Source organism: Peromyscus californicus, unplaced genomic scaffold, assembly GCF_007827085.1.
Source record: "Peromyscus californicus insignis strain IS unplaced genomic scaffold, ASM782708v3 Scaffold_8__1_contigs__length_139910024, whole genome shotgun sequence".
Taxonomy (NCBI): Eukaryota; Metazoa; Chordata; class Mammalia; order Rodentia; family Cricetidae; genus Peromyscus; species Peromyscus californicus.
In genome coordinates, this window is record NW_026294606.1 from 106,165,994 (window position 1) to 106,185,085 (window position 19,092).

General features: G+C 44.5%; 1 protein-coding gene across 1 annotated transcript in view; it reads right to left on the reverse strand.

Moving 5' to 3' along the window:
* Positions 1-16,361, reverse strand: part of Phaf1 (phagosome assembly factor 1) — a 33,127-nt gene extending 16,766 nt beyond the window's left edge. Inside the window, exons 1-3 of the mRNA XM_052729152.1 lie at positions 16,020-16,361; positions 6,785-6,867; positions 2,875-2,958 (exon numbers count right to left, since the gene is read on the reverse strand). Coding sequence (XP_052585112.1) covers positions 2,875-2,958; positions 6,785-6,867; positions 16,020-16,083 — 231 coding nt within the window. The 5' untranslated portion in view covers positions 16,084-16,361. The remainder of the gene's footprint in view (positions 1-2,874; positions 2,959-6,784; positions 6,868-16,019) is intronic.
* Positions 16,362-19,092: the final 2,731 nt, after the last annotated feature.

A 19,092-nucleotide genomic window follows, 5' to 3' on the forward strand; every position in this document is an offset into this window, starting at 1 on the left:
TTTAATATTGTCTAAGTAATGCAGATGCTTTCAATCAAGGTCCTTACATCTTATCCACTACTGAGCCATACTGGAACACATATCATTCTACAAGACAATGCCACATTCCAGGAAACATATCCAATCAGCTTGTTGATGCTATGTGTTCAGTATTGTGACCTTTTCCTCTTCTACATCATATTTTTTTTTTTGGAGACAAGGTCTCACTATGTATCCCTGGATGGCTCAGGACTCACAAGATAGACCAAGCTGGCCTTGAACTCAGAGATCTTCCTGCCTCTGCTTCTCAAGTGCTGGGATTAAAGGTGTGCACCAATACATCAGGCCCCAAGTCATAATTAATATATTATAAAAAAAAAAAACCAGCAGAGTGTGTTGGCACATGCCTTTAATCCCAGCATTAGGGAGGCAGAGGTCAGTCTGGTGTACAAAGTAAGCTCAAGGACAGCCAGGGCTACAGAGAAACCCTGTCTAGAAAAACAAAAAACCAAAAACAAAAAACCCAAACAACAACAAAAACAAACAAAAAACAAAAACAAAACAAACCAACTCTACAAATTAGCTTACTTTATTTACAATATAAAATGATGGAGGAAGAGGTCCATCAGGACAGAACTGATTATATCCCTCATAAAGGGGATCTGGTTGAACCTGAAGATCCTGAGGGCCCTTGTGAAGCTGTCCCTTTAATAGTTTCAGCCTCAGATGAAATGCCAGGAGTCAGAGCAGAGACAAATGAAAAGGCACTGAACACTGAGGCATCACTGGCACCAAGTGATACATACAACAAAGTCCTTGACACTGTGATGTCATGGCTTGGCAGCCAACAACATAGCTGTTGGGGGTTGGAGGCACCATTTATTCCTCCAGTGGGGGCTGGCACAAGCAGAGCTGGCTCCATGTCTGGTTTGTCCTGTCACTCTGAGCTCGGATGTGGAAGAGGCTGTGGGGAGCATCAGCACTGACACAGAAACCGGGACATTCACCTCACATTCAGGAGTACTGAACTTCTGATAAGAGACCATACCTAACTTTTCTTTTTCTTTTGATTTTTGGTTTTTTTAAGACAGGGTCTCTTTGTATAGCCTTGGCTGTCCTGGAACTAGCTCTATAGACGAAGCTCTATAGTTGAAGCTGGCTTCAAACTTAGAGATAGATCTGCCTGTCTCTGCCACCACACTCAGCTCCTTTTTTCTTTTTTGAGACAGGGTCTCATGTAGACCAGGCTGGCCCTATGTAGTCAAGTCCCTATGTAGTCAAGGATGATCTTGAACTCTTGATCCTCGTGGCTCTCTCTCCCAGTGCTGGAATTACAGGTATGTGCTACCACTCTTGGTTCATATGGTGATGGGGACTGAACCAAGGGCAGGCACTCTACTAATATATATTCCCAGCCCTGTTCCTAACTTTTTTTTTTTTTTTTAAACATTAGCACTGGTGCTGGTAAGATGGCTCAGAGGGTAAAGGCACTTGCCACCAAGCCAGAGGACCTGAGTTCAACCCCCAGGACCCACATGTAGAGAGAACTGACCTCTACATGTACACACACACAACAACAACAACAACATGACACTGACTCAAGTTAGAAACCTCTCCACGATTACTAAGCTGTTTTGATCTTTCCTGATGGAAAGAATGGCTCTGTCTGCTGGGCCTTTTTTGGCACCTGAAGGAATCCTTTTATTCAAACTTGTGTGAGCTGTTCACTGGTCCCATTAAGCCACGGGTAACGACTTATTTTGCACAGGGAAGGTATTAATGCATATTGGGTAAATCTACCTCATATGGTAGTATGAAGCTCCTAAGTGTGGAAGCTGGTGCTAAGGGAGGCCCTGCAAAGGAAGACAGGAACAGCATGATTCAGAAGGTAGCCAGGGTCCCCTTCAGAATGCACAGGCACGGCAGTACACCATGCCAAACTGGCTGCCATTTCACTGAGGTCAGGACCTTGCGCTAACAGAGACTGTCTACTTTCAGCCAGAAGCTCTGCTTGTAGAAGATGCAGGCATTCTCTCTCTGACAGCTACAACTATGGCTGGCCAACAAGCTCCTAGAAGGATCTCCAAGGAAACCCTTTCCGTGTCCTATTTTCTCTTCTTGTGACTGGATGACAGGAGCTGGGAAGCATGTCACCTTTGGAAGGGCTACTTCATAGCCTAAGCAGGAAAACAGCACTGGTGTGCCATCTAACCTCATGACTCTGAGGCATTAGTTTAGTGTCACATGATTAACCTGTGCAGTCCAGGCACTTGAAAACAGAGTGTATCAAAAACATCCTGGACTGAATAGGTGCCAGCAAACTGCACACCAATGCCCATTAAGATACCCTACACACCAGCAAGTTGTTAAATTTCCACAATGGGGTTAAAGAATCAACTCACTACTGGTAAGATTAACAGCAAACCATAAATCCCAGAAGAAATTTCCATTTTCAATCTTCTAGGTTATACTGTCTGGCGTTAAAACAAAGAAAAACAAGACATATAAACCTGACTAAAGTCTATAGTTAGGCTCCATTCTCAGCACCTTTTAAACAAGATTTAGGTTAACTTCTCTACAGCATTTTTAAACACCCTTTCTCCTTCTCCCAGCATGCTCCCCCAAATCTACAACACTCTTATTGGCTCTTGAGCAAAGGACAACAAAAGCTCTCTCAACCATCCCAGCTTAGTTTAGCTCCATTTTTCTACCCACTTTTAGAGGAATAGGCACACTTTTAGTTTTCTACACTGTGGTCTTTGAACCAAAGAAGTCTACATCCAAAGTTTCCAAAATATAAGTTTCCAAAACACCTCACAATAGCACAAATTATTAATCAACTCCACACAGACTGGACCAGCCAGATATGAAACTATAGTTGTCATTTATGGTTACCTTAAGTCTCTGATTGAAAGCATCAAACAGTAGTTTGATCCCGTCCTGAGTCAGGTTAAGGATGAGGTCATGGCTTAGAGGAGACTACAAAACAAAAATAAAACACACTTTGAACAACTGATTTATTCACCAGCACCTACTGAAAAACCATACAACAAAAATGCAACACAGAGGAGATATGTAAGACAGTCCCTTTCACCCAACTAACGAAGTTAGGCAACACACACACACACACACACACACACACACACACACACACACACACACACACACACACGCCAGAACTCACTGTCTCTTACTTCTGACCTGAACTCCTGCTTTAAAATGTTGGCTGAAAAGAGCCTTTTTTCCCTTTCAGACTTTAGGAGAAATAAGGGGAGAAATAGACAAAAAGTAGTAAACAGGTCATTTTCTTGGGGTCACAGGGTGACAGCTACCTTAATAGTTTTCTGCCATCACACTAACAGAGAAGCCTATTAGTAGTACATGTCATACAAAAAGCCTCAGGATCCAAACTTGGCAAGGCACTGGTTGTGCATGTCAGCTCACCCAGGCTCTCAGTACTATCCACAGTGATCACATGTTTGAGTATTTTGGGCCAAATTCTTGGAATAAGAAACACCTCGTGACCTGATAATACAAAAGACAGAAGAACTCTCCTTTCTCCACACCCCCCCCCCCCCCGCCATCCCATAAATGCTTCTTTCTAAAAAGCCCAAGTTTAAGATCTAAGGAATCACATTTCTACATCTGTCCCTAGCCCTGTGGGGAGTGGCAGGACACATCTGTGAACAGAGCTCTGATGACCTTAGATGTCTCTTAGAACTTTCATGACTCTGGTTCCCACCTAGAGTACTGTCACCTCTTTCCTCCAAGGTTGTCCTGAGGACAAGGAGGGTAGGTCAGAACAATGTCTGCCTTAACCTTCCTGCTTCTATCCCAATGTAATCAATTCAAAGACTTAATGTCTTAAAGACTCTCACAGAACTGACTCAGACTACTACAAATTGAAGGGAAAAATCCCACTATTTCAAACTCAATTGGCACAAAGCTGCTCAAAAGGTCAAATTTTTTTTTAAACTAAAGTAAACAAAATGAGTAACAGAGGTGTGGTTTTAAGACAAAGACATAAATTAGAAAGCCAGATGCTACCCCAGTAGGCCTTATAGGGAAGTTCCCTCCAAAGAACCTTCTGGAATTAGCTCAAACTGTTTGTTCTTCTCACTCACAAGGCAGCAGACCTAGGTGGTACCATCAACACTTGTTCTGCCCTCTAAATAAGATGGAGTCGATTGATCTTCGTGTTAAGTTCCAAGGTGTGAGTTGTACAGATAAGGTATTTCCATGATGGGAATGTACCTTAGTGGTAGAGTACTTGCTTAGTATACTTGAAGGCCCAGGTTTCACCCCCACCACTACCAAAAAGGAGAAAGAAAGGACAGGATGAAAAAAAATTTTTTTTCTGGAACTTTTAATAGGAGCAATATGTTTTTTGCACTTGGAAGTAAAAAAGAAAATTAAGTAGAGAAAAAGAAGGTAAGAGAGGACAGAACTGAATTTCAAAAGCACCACAACAAAGGCAGTGTGTTGACACATACCGGTGACCCCAGCACTTAGAAAGCTGAGACAGAAGGATTACAGTCTGGACTATATAGTAAGATTCTGTCTGAAAAACAGCATTACACCAGAGTATCTTTTTTGTTTTGTTTTTCATCAAGGACTCTCTTTTTTTTTGGTTTTTCGAGACAGGGTTTCTCTGTGTAGCTTTGCTCCTTTCCTGGAACTCGCTTTGGAGACCAGGCTGGCCTCAAACTCACAGAGATCTGCCTGCCTCTGCCTCCTGAGTGCTGGGATAAAAGGCGTGCGCCACCATCGCCCGGCTTGTTTTGTTTTTCAAGACAGGGTTTCTCTGTGTAACAACTCTGGCTATCCTGGAATTCACTCTGTAGACCAGGCTGGCCTCAAACATGGAGATACACCTGCCTCTGCCTCCTAAGTGCTGGGATTACAGACATGCATCACCACCTCCCAGCTTCCAATAGCATCTTTAGATCCTTGTCAAACACTGTTTAAGCCCAACACACAACCTTAGTCCTAGCATCTGGGAGGCAGAGGCAGGCAGACAGCTGCTTGAGTTTGAGGACAACCTGATCTATATAGTGAGTTACAGGCCAGCCAGGACTATCTCAAAAGACTGTTCTAATAATATATGAATGACAGACTAGTTACTAAGTTTTCACAAACCACACAACTAAAAAAATAGGAGGAATGTAACGCTAGACTCAAAAATTCATGTTTTTAGTTGGGCATAGTATCACCTGTCTGAAATCCCAGCACTTGGGAGGTAGAGACAGGAGGCTCAGATGTTCAAGCCCAGCCCTGGCTACATGAAACCTGGTCTTAAAATTCCAAAGCCAACTGTGTCTACTAATAGTTACGGATGTTCAGAAGATATTAGGGAGGAGATGGAGAGATGGCTCAGTGGTTAAGAGCACTTGCTGCTTTTACAGAGGACTCAAGTTCAGTTCCCAACACCCACACGGTGGCTTACAACCACCTGTTAACTCCAGTTTCAGGGGATCCATACCCTTTTCTGGCCTCTGCAGGCACCGGGCATTGCATGCACCTGGTACATATATTCACACAGGCAAAACACTAATACAATTAAAAGAAAATACTGGGGAAAATGAACCTAATGTTAGCATTCCTGCAAACACTGGAATGACAAACCACAGGAGAACCACGTATTTATACAAAATGGTTAGAAAGCATAAAGGCTATTTTCAAAGCCATTCAGTCTCCCGAGTGACAATCTTATTTCAGCTCAAGGTTTACAAGCAAGCCCACTTCCTGTTTTAATGGCCACTACCTGTCAGATTAGGTTAGGGATGACTGAGAGCAAAGAGTTTAAAAAGCCACCATCCATCCTTTAAATGAGAACCCACTCTGTCACCATGACTCAAGGAACCCCTGTACATTCTGCCAAGTTCCATATTTTGTGGCAGATACCACATGGATACCTAAGCACTTGCCTGGAGACTAAGCATTCCCCTTCTTAGTAGACCTTCAGAGTGGCTAAGGGATACAGTACTGCAGAACTTATCTCTGGTAGCGGTAACAGGCCTAATATAGCCGTTGCTCTCAGCCAAATTGGGAAGCTTCACAGAAATCTTACCCACTTATAATCTAAAACATTTCTTCTTGTCAAAAACAAGCTGTTGTCTGCTTTAAGAGTTGAAACTTATTAAAACATCAAGCCAGTACTCAAGAGTCTCAGCAAAGCCACAGGGACAGCCTTTGGCCTCAGGAGGCTCAAACTGGTTCCCAAAGCTTTGCAACACAAAGGCTAATTCACAAAGCTGCCTATGTTCTAATGTCACAGAACTTCAGGCTTCAGAGCTCAGTGGAGAGGAGATGGTCTTGGAGAGGAATAGAAGGGAGGGGTGAGCTAGCTCTGCTTCCTTTCAGCTCATATGCTCTGCTAGCTAGAGATCTTTCCTGCAATAATTCTGAACATAAGACAACCAACAAAGCAGAAGTGACACACTTTTAATCACAAAAGAAGGTGCAACAAGCACTTTAGAGTCAGAGACAGCTTGAGGTGATTTCTCATGAAAAGGTCCCCACTTTAAGGGTCAGTAGGTAAGAACAGATTTAAACAAAACAAAAAAAAAAAGGTTTATTTATTTATTTATTTTTTTTTACTGCTCTTCTTTCTAAACCTGGCTGCACCAGATTATCAAAACCTAAGTTTCCAAACCAAGAAGACATACCTGAAAACGGACTTCAGACTCTCCTGCTGGAAAGCAGCAACTCCCCGCAGCTAGCCTCCCCAGAGTGTCTCCTCTGGGGGTAAACTCACTCACTGACCCAGGTTTCTATTTCAGTAAACACATCGGCCCCCACTCACCTGCTCACTGTAGAGAACCTGGACATTTTTGATGATGCGACAATGCTTCTGAAGAATGGCTACTGCCTGAGCCAGAGGCATTCCTGAAATAAAGGAAGGACACCCATGGGGTTACTCGGTCTATCTGTTTACTGACACCTACACAGTGCTGAGCATTATCTCTGAAGCCTGCACACAGGGTGGAGTCACTAAAGTAAGTCAAAATAAAGTCAAAAAGCAAACACCAAGGCACCACAAGATTGTCCAAGGAGAGAAATGAAACACAGAAAAAGCTTCCTAGTGATAGTCAAACTGATCCTAAGCAGTCAAAGAGCTCAAAGACAAAGTCAGCATGAACCAAGAATAGGCTGGAAAAGGTACAAACTTCATGACTCCGGAGGCCAGGCTTCTAGTCTTGACCCTGCACAGGTCCTTTCTCTGCCTCTCTGGCATCTATCTCAACATCCCATGTGAGAGTGTATTAAGACATAGGACTTACAAGACTTCATTAAAGAAGTTTTAGCGGGGTGGGTGGCGCACGCTTTTAATCCCAGCACTCGGGAGGCAGAGTCAGGTGGATCTCTGTGAGTTCGAGGCTAGCCTGGTCTACAGAGCGAGTTCCAGGACAGGCACCAAAACTACACTGAGAAACCCTGTCTCGGAAAAACGGGGGGGGGGGGGGGGGGGGGGGAGTTAAATTCCAATTCTTATAAGGCAGAGGCAGGAGAAGTTTAAAGTCACATACTGATCAAAATCAACTTATTTCACAAAGAATTTCATTTAATTCCTACTTAAAAACCTACAAATATCTCTTAAATACTTAGTTTTGAAGGGAAGGCCTATTACAAGCAGATTTACATTTACCTCCAGTTTAAGTGTCCAAATAGACACCTCTAACATTCTAGGGACTCACAGCGATATCAAGTTTGTTTTCAGCATCCATAACATTAAACAGGAAGAAACAGAAAGATAAGTTCTGGAAAATCTAAAAACAACTCAGTTTCATGAATGCACTGACAGGATGGGCTATTTACTACTGCCTGATTTCCCAGCTCCCTGCTCAGAGCTGACGGCCTATGGCTGTAGAATACTTACTTACTCCCCACTCAGAGCTGACGGCCTATGGCTGTAGAATACTTACTTACTCCCCACTCAGAGCTGACGGCCTATGGCTGTAGAATACTTACTTACGCCCCACTCAGAGCTGACGGCCTATGGCTGTAGAATACTTACTTACTCCCCGCTCAGAGCTGACGGCCTATGGCTGTAGAATACTTACTTACTCCCCACTCAGAGCTGACGGCCTATGGCTGTAGAATACTTACTTACTCCCCGCTCAGAGCTGACGGCCTATGGCTGTAGAATACTTACTTACTCCCCGCTCAGAGCTGACGGCCTATGGCTGTAGAATACTTACTTACTCCCCGCTCAGAGCTGACGGCCTATGGCTGTAGAATACTTACTTACTCCCCGCTCAGAGCTGACGGCCTATGGCTGTAGAATACTTACTTACTCCCCACTCAGAGCTGACGGCCTATGGCTGTAGAATACTTACTTACTCCCCACTCAGAGCTGACGGCCTATGGCTGTAGAATACTTACTTACGCCCCACTCAGAGCTGACGGCCTATGGCTGTAGAATACTTACTTACGCCCCACTCAGAGCTGACGGCCTATGGCTGTAGAATACTTACTTACTCCCCGCTCAGAGCTGACGGCCTATGGCTGTAGAATACTTACTTACTCCCCGCTCAGAGCTGACGGCCTATGGCTGTAGAATACTTACTTACTCCCCACTCAGAGCTGACGGCCTATGGCTGTAGAATACTTACTTACTCCCCGCTCAGAGCTGACGGCCTATGGCTGTAGAATACTTACTTACGCCCCACTCAGAGCTGACGGCCTATGGCTGTAGAATACTTACTTACGCCCCACTCAGAGCTGACGGCCTATGGCTGTAGAATACTTACTTACTCCCCACTCAGAGCTGACGGCCTATGGCTGTAGAATACTTACTTACTCCCCACTCAGAGCTGACGGCCTATGGCTGTAGAATACTTACTTACGCCCCACTCAGAGCTGACGGCCTATGGCTGTAGAATACTTACTTACGCCCCACTCAGAGCTGACGGCCTATGGCTGTAGAATACTTACTTACGCCCCACTCAGAGCTGACGGCCTATGGCTGTAGAATACTTACTTACTCCCCACTCAGAGCTGACGGCCTATGGCTGTAGAATACTTACTTACTCCCCACTCAGAGCTGACGGCCTATGGCTGTAGAATACTTACTTACTCCCCGCTCAGAGCTGACGGCCTATGGCTGTAGAATACTTACTTACGCCCCACTCAGAGCTGACGGCCTATGGCTGTAGAATACTTACTTACGCCCCACTCAGAGCTGACGGCCTATGGCTGTAGAATACTTACTTACGCCCCACTCAGAGCTGACGGCCTATGGCTGTAGAATACTTACTTACGCCCCACTCAGAGCTGACGGCCTATGGCTGTAGAATACTTACTTACGCCCCACTCAGAGCTGACGGCCTATGGCTGTAGAATACTTACTTACTCCCCACTCAGAGCTGACGGCCTATGGCTGTAGAATACTTACTTACGCCCCACTCAGAGCTGACGGCCTATGGCTGTAGAATACTTACTTACGCCCCACTCAGAGCTGACGGCCTATGGCTGTAGAATACTTACACTGTGGGGCTTAAGGACTGTGGGTAATCTGCACAGGAAAGGGAAGAAGAGGGACTAACTTAACATATCGCCCAGGGCCATGAGGAAGAGCACACTCAGATGAGGTATTCTAGATTGAGAAAAGGAGATATGCAGAAAAGAGCTTTCAGATGAAGAGTTGGAAGTTGTGGTCCACCCCATTTAAACAATTCCATTTCATTCTCATTCGAGGAGCTGATGTTCAGTTTTAAGAAAGGTAAAAGCAATCAATCAGAAGGCCAAATGTAATTTTCTTTTTTTGTATGTGCATGTGTGTATGTACATGCACACGTGTGTTCAAGTGGAGGTCCAAGGACAATCTCAGGTTCATTCTTCAGGAGCTGTTCATCTTGTTTTTTTGAGATAGCACCTCCCATTGGCCTAGAGCTCATCAAGTAGACTAGGCTGGCCAGCTGGCCAGTAAGTCCCAGGGATGCACCTGTCCCCATCTCTCCAATGATGAGATTTCAAACCCATGCTACCACACCCAGTCTTTTGTTTTTTAAATTTATTTTTAATGTGAGTTCTCAGGACTGAACTCAGATGATCCTCATGCTTGCTAGACAAACACTTTACTAAGCTAACCCCCAGTCCTGAATTCTAATCAAGTAAAACACTTTCCAGCCTTCTATAGCATGGGGTCCAAAGCACAAAAGACAAAGCTGCTGAGAATACAAACAACTAGGATTCCTACTCAGCTTGCCACTCCTGCAATGGACGAGCATCTGTGCTACAGACATCCGAGAGACAAAACAATCCCGTAGAACACACAGGTCTCACACCACAGTCTGCCCATCTCTCCACAAATACCACTCTTCCCCGTGTTCCTCGGTTTTCTCAGGCTCTATAGGTAAGTGACGGTGTATACTTGACACAATGACCACACGGCACTATTTCTTCTGCTTATGTCTCAGTCAGCCAACTTTGCAGATTCCAACTAGAATGTCGACCTGTTTTCTGTGTATAACTACAGTCAAATAAGAGCTAACAGAGTTTTTTCATCTTCTCTGTATTCTGGGTCTCTCTTACTACTTCCAATATTCAGTGAGTGTATCTTAACTCAAAAACCTCCAAAGTCTTCCTTCCCTGCCTCTCTGAATCCAGTTTATAAACTGTACTTCCTAATGGAAGCCCACAACTGACTTTACCTTCTTTCTCATGAACCCAGAGGTTTTACAGTGTCCCAGACAGTTCCCAGACAGTTAATATCAAACAAAATTAGGATTACAGGAAATTTTTTTTTTTTTTTTTGAGACGGGTTCTCACTGTGTAGTCCTGGCTGTCCTGGAACTAACTATGCAGCCCAGGCTGGCCTCAAACTCATAGAAATCCATCTGTTTCAGCCACCTGAGTCCTGAGATTGAGGGGGTGGGGGTGTACCATGCCTGGCTGTTACTCTTTTGCCAGGACACCATGCTCTAATTATAAATCCAAATTTATTATGTTTTCCTGCATACGTTATCTATTTTTCTCCTGTGGGTTAACACCAATCCTTCTCTAGGCACCTAGTTTAGGTCAAGTCCCTTCTCTTTCCACAACAGCCTCCACATCTTCTATTATAATAAAATGAACTATTAAAATAAAATGCATTACAATCAATGACCTTTTTGAGTAGGATCATTTCCTATACAATTCCAATGTTTATGAGCAGATCCCACAGACATACATGCTATGTTGGATACAGCAAGCCATCTGTCTCCGTACAAAAGGCAATGCTGGAGAACATTTTCTCAAATGACCCTTTAAATCTGCCTTTAGGTATTCTAAAGATGAGATTCAAAAACAAATCTAAGCCAAGCACAGTGACTCAGACCTGTAATCCAGCACTCAGAATACTAAACTAAGGCAGGAGGATTGATTGCTCAGAGTTCCAAGACTAGTATGGGCATGATTCTGTCTCAGAAAACTAAAAACAAATCGAGACATATGCTGCCACATCAATGTATTCTTCAAGTCTTACTGAAACCATTATTTCAATTTGCAATGTCTTTATTCCACAATGGTCAAACCATCTGTGGTATTTGCAGAGATTCTGCTTAGGTTTTGTTGTCTCTGTGTTGCTGGCATTTCCCAAATCTCCCAACATTATACAAAGGCCAGGAAGGCAGCCAAGAGGCTGATGCAGCTTTCCATTATAATGCTAGGCAATGATTACAATGGCCAGATACATCTGCATTTGCACAGGTTACAATAAGAACTAGGAAATCTCTCTTCAGCTAGCTATGTGTTTATCATCTTCACCTAACTCAATAAAGTAAGGTTAGCCGGCAAATGAAGAGAACCTTACAGTATTGTGGTAACAAGGTAAGAACTGCCTGGTTCTCTAACCTATTAACATGTTTTAAAGCAGATTCCATATTTATTCCATACTTATCCCCACCTAACAGCCCCAACTGCAGTTTGGATGGTTGGGATTAGGGGAGATTGAGAGGGGAAAACTGATTCACCCCCAGTCTCCCCAGCTCACTGGGAAGAGTGCTGAGATTAAAGATGGAGTCCAGGAAACCAGACATGGAGGAGCACACCCTTTAATCCCAGGCAGATCTCTGTGAGTTCAATGCCAGCCAGGGTTACATGGGGAGACCCTATCTCAAAAGACAAAACAAAACAAAACAAAAATAAAAGCTTAGCTAAATTCATGAGTGAATGGTTTCTAGAGGATTATAAAAGCCTGTTAGGAAGCTACTCCTTGAATTTGAAGGTTAGAGTCCTGAGAAACATGTAGACTCTCTAAGTGTATCTATTTGCCCCTTTGCCATAGGCAAAATACTAGGCTACATCTGCTTCCTGCTTGTTACATTGTGACAACTAAGTGAGTTCCTGCAAAACACACCTGAAATAACATGGAGACTGGGTGACAGCTAGTAGAGTCCCATGCCATCTCTCCCCATGACAGGCTATCACTAATCTATCAAGAGTCCATAGAGCTTCCTCGGGCACAGAAGCCATGTGACCATTCCCAGCAGAATGCAGTCCTTTCATTACTCAAGATGAAAAGGAATAGTAGAAGTGATGGGCCCGAGGTTGCTGGTCCACGGTGATCCAAGATAGGCTAGCTAGTGTGGAAATCCAAATTCAAATCCAGAGGCTGGAGAGATGGCCCCATGATTAAGAGTGCTTTTCCACAGGACCTGAGTTTTGTTCCCAGCACCCATACTGGGCTGCTCACAGTGCCTGTAACTCCAGCTCCAGGGGATCCTACACCCTCTCACACAAATACACACACAGAGACACATACACTACAACACACACACACACACACACACACACACACACACACACACACACACACACACACACACAGAAAAAAAATCTTGAAAAATTCTCCTCAGTGATTTAGAAAACAATCCAAACCCACCCTAGAGTTAAACACCTTTAACTCACATGATCTAGAGCCATAGGAGCCTTCAGTTCTTTCCTTCATTTTGTGTTCCTCAACAAATATGCTTTTATCCTTTTTTACTATAAAGGCAGAATAGATAAAGGTAGAATTCCAGTGCAGTGGTGAGAGGAAGACCAACCAGAGGAGGAAATAGGGAGATGGGGAAGGGCAGGGTGGGGATTAATAATTACAAAGTATGGTCAGTGAAACCCACTTCCTTGTATGTTAACCTAATAATAATAATAATAATAATAATAAAAAACACAGGCACAACCTTTGAATGCAATAGAAAGGCGTTCTTCAAAGAGGATCTTTATGCCTCTGTGTATCCTTTCAAAAAGTTCCTTCAACCAAACTACTATCTAAACTTTGTTCGTTCATATTTTGCCAGCTTTCTAAATCACCATAATTAAAAATACCTTATGTTGGGTAGCAGCAGCGGTGGCAGCACGCGCCTTTAATCCCAGCACTTGGGAGACAGAGGCAGGTGGATCTCTCTGAGTCAGAGGCCAGCCTGTCTACAGAGTGAGTTCCAGGATAGCCAAGGTTACAGAGAAACCCTGTCTTGAAAAACAAAAACCCAACCAAATAACAACAACTCCTCCACAAAATAAAAAAACCACCAAACCCCCAAAAAACCCTTATTTTTTAAATTTGTGGTTTGGTATCTCATTGGGTAATTCCTAAAATGAGCCTTCTATTTCCTTTAATAATTTAGTTATAAAGGATTATAGTCTTTTGCTGGGTGTGGTGTCGAATGCCAGAGGCAGGCGGATCTCTGTGACCAGCCTGTTGTACATAGCTGTTCCAGGACAGCCAGGGCCATGTAGAGACACTATCTCAAAAAAACAAAACCAAACAAACAAAAATTGGAATCCTGGGATTAAAGGCATGTGTGTGTCACCACACTCAGTCCTGGATTTACATAATCTAAAACTGCAGATTTCAGGGTCAGTAAGATGACACAGTCAGCAAGGGTGCTTACTGGCAAACCTGGACACCCAAGTTTGGTCACTAGGACAAACGTGGAGAGAACCAACTCCTGCCGATTGTCCTCTGACCTCCACACTGACACAGACACACATACACAGGTTCCTCCCCATACATTTTTTTTTAATGTGTATGTGTTTGCCTGCAGTGTATGTATATGCAGAATGGGGTGGGGGTGGGGGTGGGGTGGGGGTTAGGAATCTAGCTCTGGTCCTTCGGAAGAGCAGCCAGTGCTCTTTACTACTGAACTTTCCTCTTAAAGAAATTTAAAATTAAAAACTCAGAGTTGGGGGCTGGAGAGATGGCTCGGTGGTTAAGAGCACTGGCTGCACACATATGGCAGCTCATAGCTGTCTGTAACTCCAGTTCCAGAGGATCGGGACACCCTCACACAGATATACATGCAGGTGAACCACCAATGCACATGAAATAAAACAAAAACCCCTCCCCTCAAAAAACCCACAGATTTTAAATGGACATGGTAGCACACTCTTGTGCTGGCTACTGGATTTGATCTCTAGTACTACAGAAACCCAGATGGAGGCAGAAATATAAGTTAAAATAAACTTCAGCTATATAGGGAGTTTGAAGCCAGTCTGGGCTAGTAACTGTCTGAAAAACAAACAAGCAAATGAAACCCAACTTAAAAACAAAAACAATAATGAAAATGTTTACAAGTAATCTCAAAGGCTCAGGTCTTCCCTTTGAGCTCTCCTGAAAAGTTCAACTCTGAACCCAGTGTGCTGTTACTTCTGGCTACTGCAAAGACAGTTTGAAAGAACTACTCAAATTCTTAGTTCCTGAAAACCGGCAGCTTAAGGTTTGATGGTCAAACATTTACCAGAGGAAGCCCTTGGTAGTTAGTTATATACCTCAGTGTTCTGGAAGTTTCCTTACCTCAACCAATCTTCTATAGTCACTAAATCAAACTAAGAGATCCACACTCTAATTATACCCCCTGAGTCGGAAGCTGAAGCTGTGGTTCTTAGCAGGTCCAGGAAGGTCCAGGTTAGGTAGGAGTTGTCAGGGGAGGAAAGGATATTAATTAAAAGCCAAACAGCATTAGCTTTTCAATCAAGCTCTTGGTGCCTTACAAGAAGTTGAATGGAACATTTTAATAGCATATAAAATTCTGATAACTCTATAGGATCAGGCAGGCAGTCTAAATCCCGAGAGAAGAGAGGCAAGACGCCTTGATAAACTGGCTTCTCCAAGGGGTAGGGGGCAGGCAGGCAGTCACCAAGCCCCAGCAGGTTCTTTCCAGCAATCTACCCAGCTTGTTTTTTCCAATGTGCTGTCTCTATAGACCTGAACCTTCCACAGTCAAGGACAAGCCATAATCAAATGGAGCAGCTGACAGCCTAGGAGCCCACACCAGAGTGAGAGAGGTTCAGGCCCACACAAACAAGCGGCAGCAACACCTGCTTCCCACCCCCTTTTCTTAGTGCTGGCATAAAGTAAACACACTGGAGTTACTAAATGCAAATATGCTTGTTCACATAAAAAGGTCAACTAACCCAAAAGTGACCAAACTGAATTGTCTACAAAGCTATGTGTAATTTCCACTTCACTCAACTTTTAACTCTGGCATCTAGTATTACGACATCACACGCTAAGGCTACATTTCAAAAGAGACGAAGAAAACAAGTCAGAAGTTCCTTGAACAAAGCAAGCTCAACTTCCCGCACCATCTTATGATGAGATTTGAGCTTAGGTTTTCCTTCTGAAAAAAGTAACCCATGTCCTCCCGATCCCTCTGCCTCTTTCTAAAACCAAAGAAAGACAGACCAGCGGGTTGCCCATAGTCTGCAAAATGGGCATAACAATAGTATCGATCCTCAGATCTTAGGGACGGTTACTAGAGATAAATTCAAAAGAGCAGGGCCTTCTCACTAAGTATTTGGAGTGTATCGGCTATTATTATAATTACTAGTACTACAGCTCCTAAGAAGGACTCTGCTGAAGCCCCAGGAGAGAGCATCGCTTATCCTATGACAGATGGGAGGAGCGGGTATCTAAAGCCTGGAACCAAAAGACCAGAGGGTACGAAAAGGCAGAGAGCCGCGGACGCAGCGGCACCTGGGGGCAGAGATCAGCAGCGGAAGGGGCCAGAGAGAAGCAGGGGCCAGTAAATAGGGTCTTGAAAGGATCCCACACTCACCGAGCGTGAATTCCCATTGCTCGTTCCCCAGAGAGCGTTCAGGCACCACCTCCAGGTCCAGCATTGGTTCGGTTCGCTGGGCCGGGCGGCCTCCCTGCGGCAGCGCAGACAGGACCCGGCCTGAGGAAAGCACGCAGCTGCTGACTCGCCGCTCTCGCCAGCCCGCGGACGTTCGGCTCTCCACTCCGTTCCGGGCGGCGGCAGCAGCACCGACACAACAACACACTTCACCTCCCTTCACCTCCCGGGCAGCAGCCGCGGCTGGAGCGGCAATAGCAGCAGCAGCGCCCGGAGCAACTGCAGCAAAAGCGGCGTGCCGGGCCGTAAAGCGTGGCAAAGGCGGAGCTCAAACCTAGGGGGCGGAGCCTGAGGAGGAGTCGCGCACGCGCAAACTCTATCGGAAGCTTGACCGGCGAAGTGGCGGCCGAGTAAAGCAGGAAGACCGGCGGCTTTAGAAGGTAAAGGCCGTACTCTCGAGGCCCTGCAAACTGCACAGCACTCCATACATGCCTACAGAAGGAAAGGAACAACGCCCACAACACATCACACAAGAATGAAGCTGGCTGCCGTCTACACACCTGTCCCATTAATGTGCGCTAGGACCAAAAGGGACAGGAAGGACCCAGTCCCAGAGACTCACGGCCTGCGGACACCCCCACAATCATCTCATAGTACTGACGCTGGCTGCAACTACCTGTAGCTGTGCAGAAATGGACGCTCCCTCCGACCTAGTTGTCTCTGAGCAGGATCCACCTCATAGTTGATGATGTGCGAGTGTGTGGGTAAGGGGTAGGGCGAGAGGAAAGAGTAGAAGGGTGAAGGGTTCCAAGCCAGGTCTCATTCGGAAGTGCTCAGCCCGGAGCGTGCATTCTAAGGACAGAGGCTGCCTCCAGCAGCTCCACCTGGGATCAGCTTTGCTGCTTGACAGTGCTTTATGGTTTTGCCCATACCCTTAAGCATTCTGTGCTTGTTTCCCGTGAGTGGAAGAGGGGCTCTAGTTGTATTCAGCCTTAACTTTGGGCCTGCCTGCTCTAGGGTATCCTAAAATTAAAAGGCAGCTGAAGCCTCTTTTGATGGCAATACTTCACCCCCAGTCTCATTTTAGAGGAATAAATGGGGCTCAAGGAGGGTAAAGAGTTTATCCAAGGTTCCTTGATCATCCTAGGCAGCTGAGCTCAATTTCCATTATTGTGCCCCAGAGATAGTATTTAGCAGATAATATTTAGCAGGGAAGTGACAGACTAAATACTTAAACTGGCTACACAGGAGCACACAGGGCATGTTTCACCAAAATTTAAGCCGGATGGCGGTAGTGCACGCCTTTAATCCCAGCACATGGGCGGCAGAGTCAGGCGGATCTCTGTGAGTTCGAGGCCAGCCTGGTTTACAGAGTGAAAGCCAGGACAGGCACCAAAACTACACGGAGAAATCTTGTCTTGAAAAACCGGAAAAAAAAAAAAAGCCATTGCTATGGGCATTAGACAAAACAAAAACAGTAGGATGTCTTTGAGTAGCATAGTTGCATGCCAAAACAACTGGGTCACTGGGATGTCCAGTGGGGAAGTGACTGAATAAACACTGACATGTGTAATTAGTTATGTTATGTTTAGAGGCTGGGTGTGGTGGTTTGTGCCTGCCAGAAATCCCAGCAGTTGGGCTGTAAGGAAGTTCAAGGTCATGCTGTCCTACAAGAGTTCAAGGCCAGTTTGAGACACAGGAGATCTTGTCAAACAAACAAACAAACAAAAAAGTCTAATCCAGACCAGACTGGGAATGGTTAAACTAACAAAAAACAGTTGATTTTATTTATAGTGAGGAGAAAGAGTATGGAGCCTGAATTGAGATGCAGCTGGCTGGGCGGGGTCTTGGGAGAAGCAAGACAACGATTAAAAGCCCCATGCCTCTACATACAAAGTGAAAAGGATTTTTAGTGAAAATGATTTTTAAAGTTTGAATAAACCACAAAACCAGGAATATTGAAGCAACTTCCAGGAAACTTTCAGTTGGGATAGCGTGTAGTGATTTTCGTGAACAAAGGATGTTATCTTTGCTTATTTAAATGTGACCCGCTCAAGTTGTCATGAATAAAAGCAGCTTTGGTTATGCCCACCTTGCAACCGGGTCTGATTCAGTAGGTCGTTAAGACTAATTTGTTATTGCTTTTTATGCTTATATTCTGCATCCTGTAACCTTGCCTTTTTTGCCCGACACATCTCCCATTTGGAAACCCCTATCCCTGAGCTGTATAAAAAACATTTCCTCACATCTAATGCTGACCTCTCGAAACCCGCCTTAGGGGGAGGTAGCCTGTGTGCAAGAATAAACTTGTTTTAATTTAAAAAAAAAAAAAAAGCTTTGAATAGCAGAAAAGCTCTTCCCAGAAGCAGAAGTAGTGAGTTCTAGGCCAGCCTGGTCTATATAGTGAATTCCAGGAAATCTAAGGTTACCTTGAGACCCCATCTCAAAACAAAAACAAAGCCTCCAAACCAACCAACCTCACAGACCTGTTAGTGGGTCTGTACCTTTCTAAGTTTCTGGCTTGTATGAAAACACTTTGTATATAACTTCAAAATTACATGATGGAATTGGAAGGAATTACACATTGCATGTAAGAGAAGAGGGGGAGTCAACTCTGGGATGGAGAGATGACCCAAGTTCAATTCCCAGCACTCATGCCTGGCACCTCACAATTACTTAACTCCAGCTCCAGGGGATCTGATGTCCTCTCAGGCCTTCTCAGGCACGCATCATACACACAAACACACACACACACACACACACACACACACACACACACACACACACACACACACACACACACACACACGAAATCTTGAAAGAATAAACAACAGAATAAACATTCCATTTTCTAACTGAGGTAGATGCTGAATAGAGAGTCATTCAGGAAAGGAGCTGGAGGAGCTGTCAATGTACACCAATCTTTCTGGTAAAAATAATGTGATAACTTTGAAAGCAAGATGTTGATGGGCTTGAAAGACAAAGGAGTCTAAGGGCTTTCAATGACATTTCAGTTGTGGACCAATAACAGTTACTTCCTTTTTTTTGGTTTTTC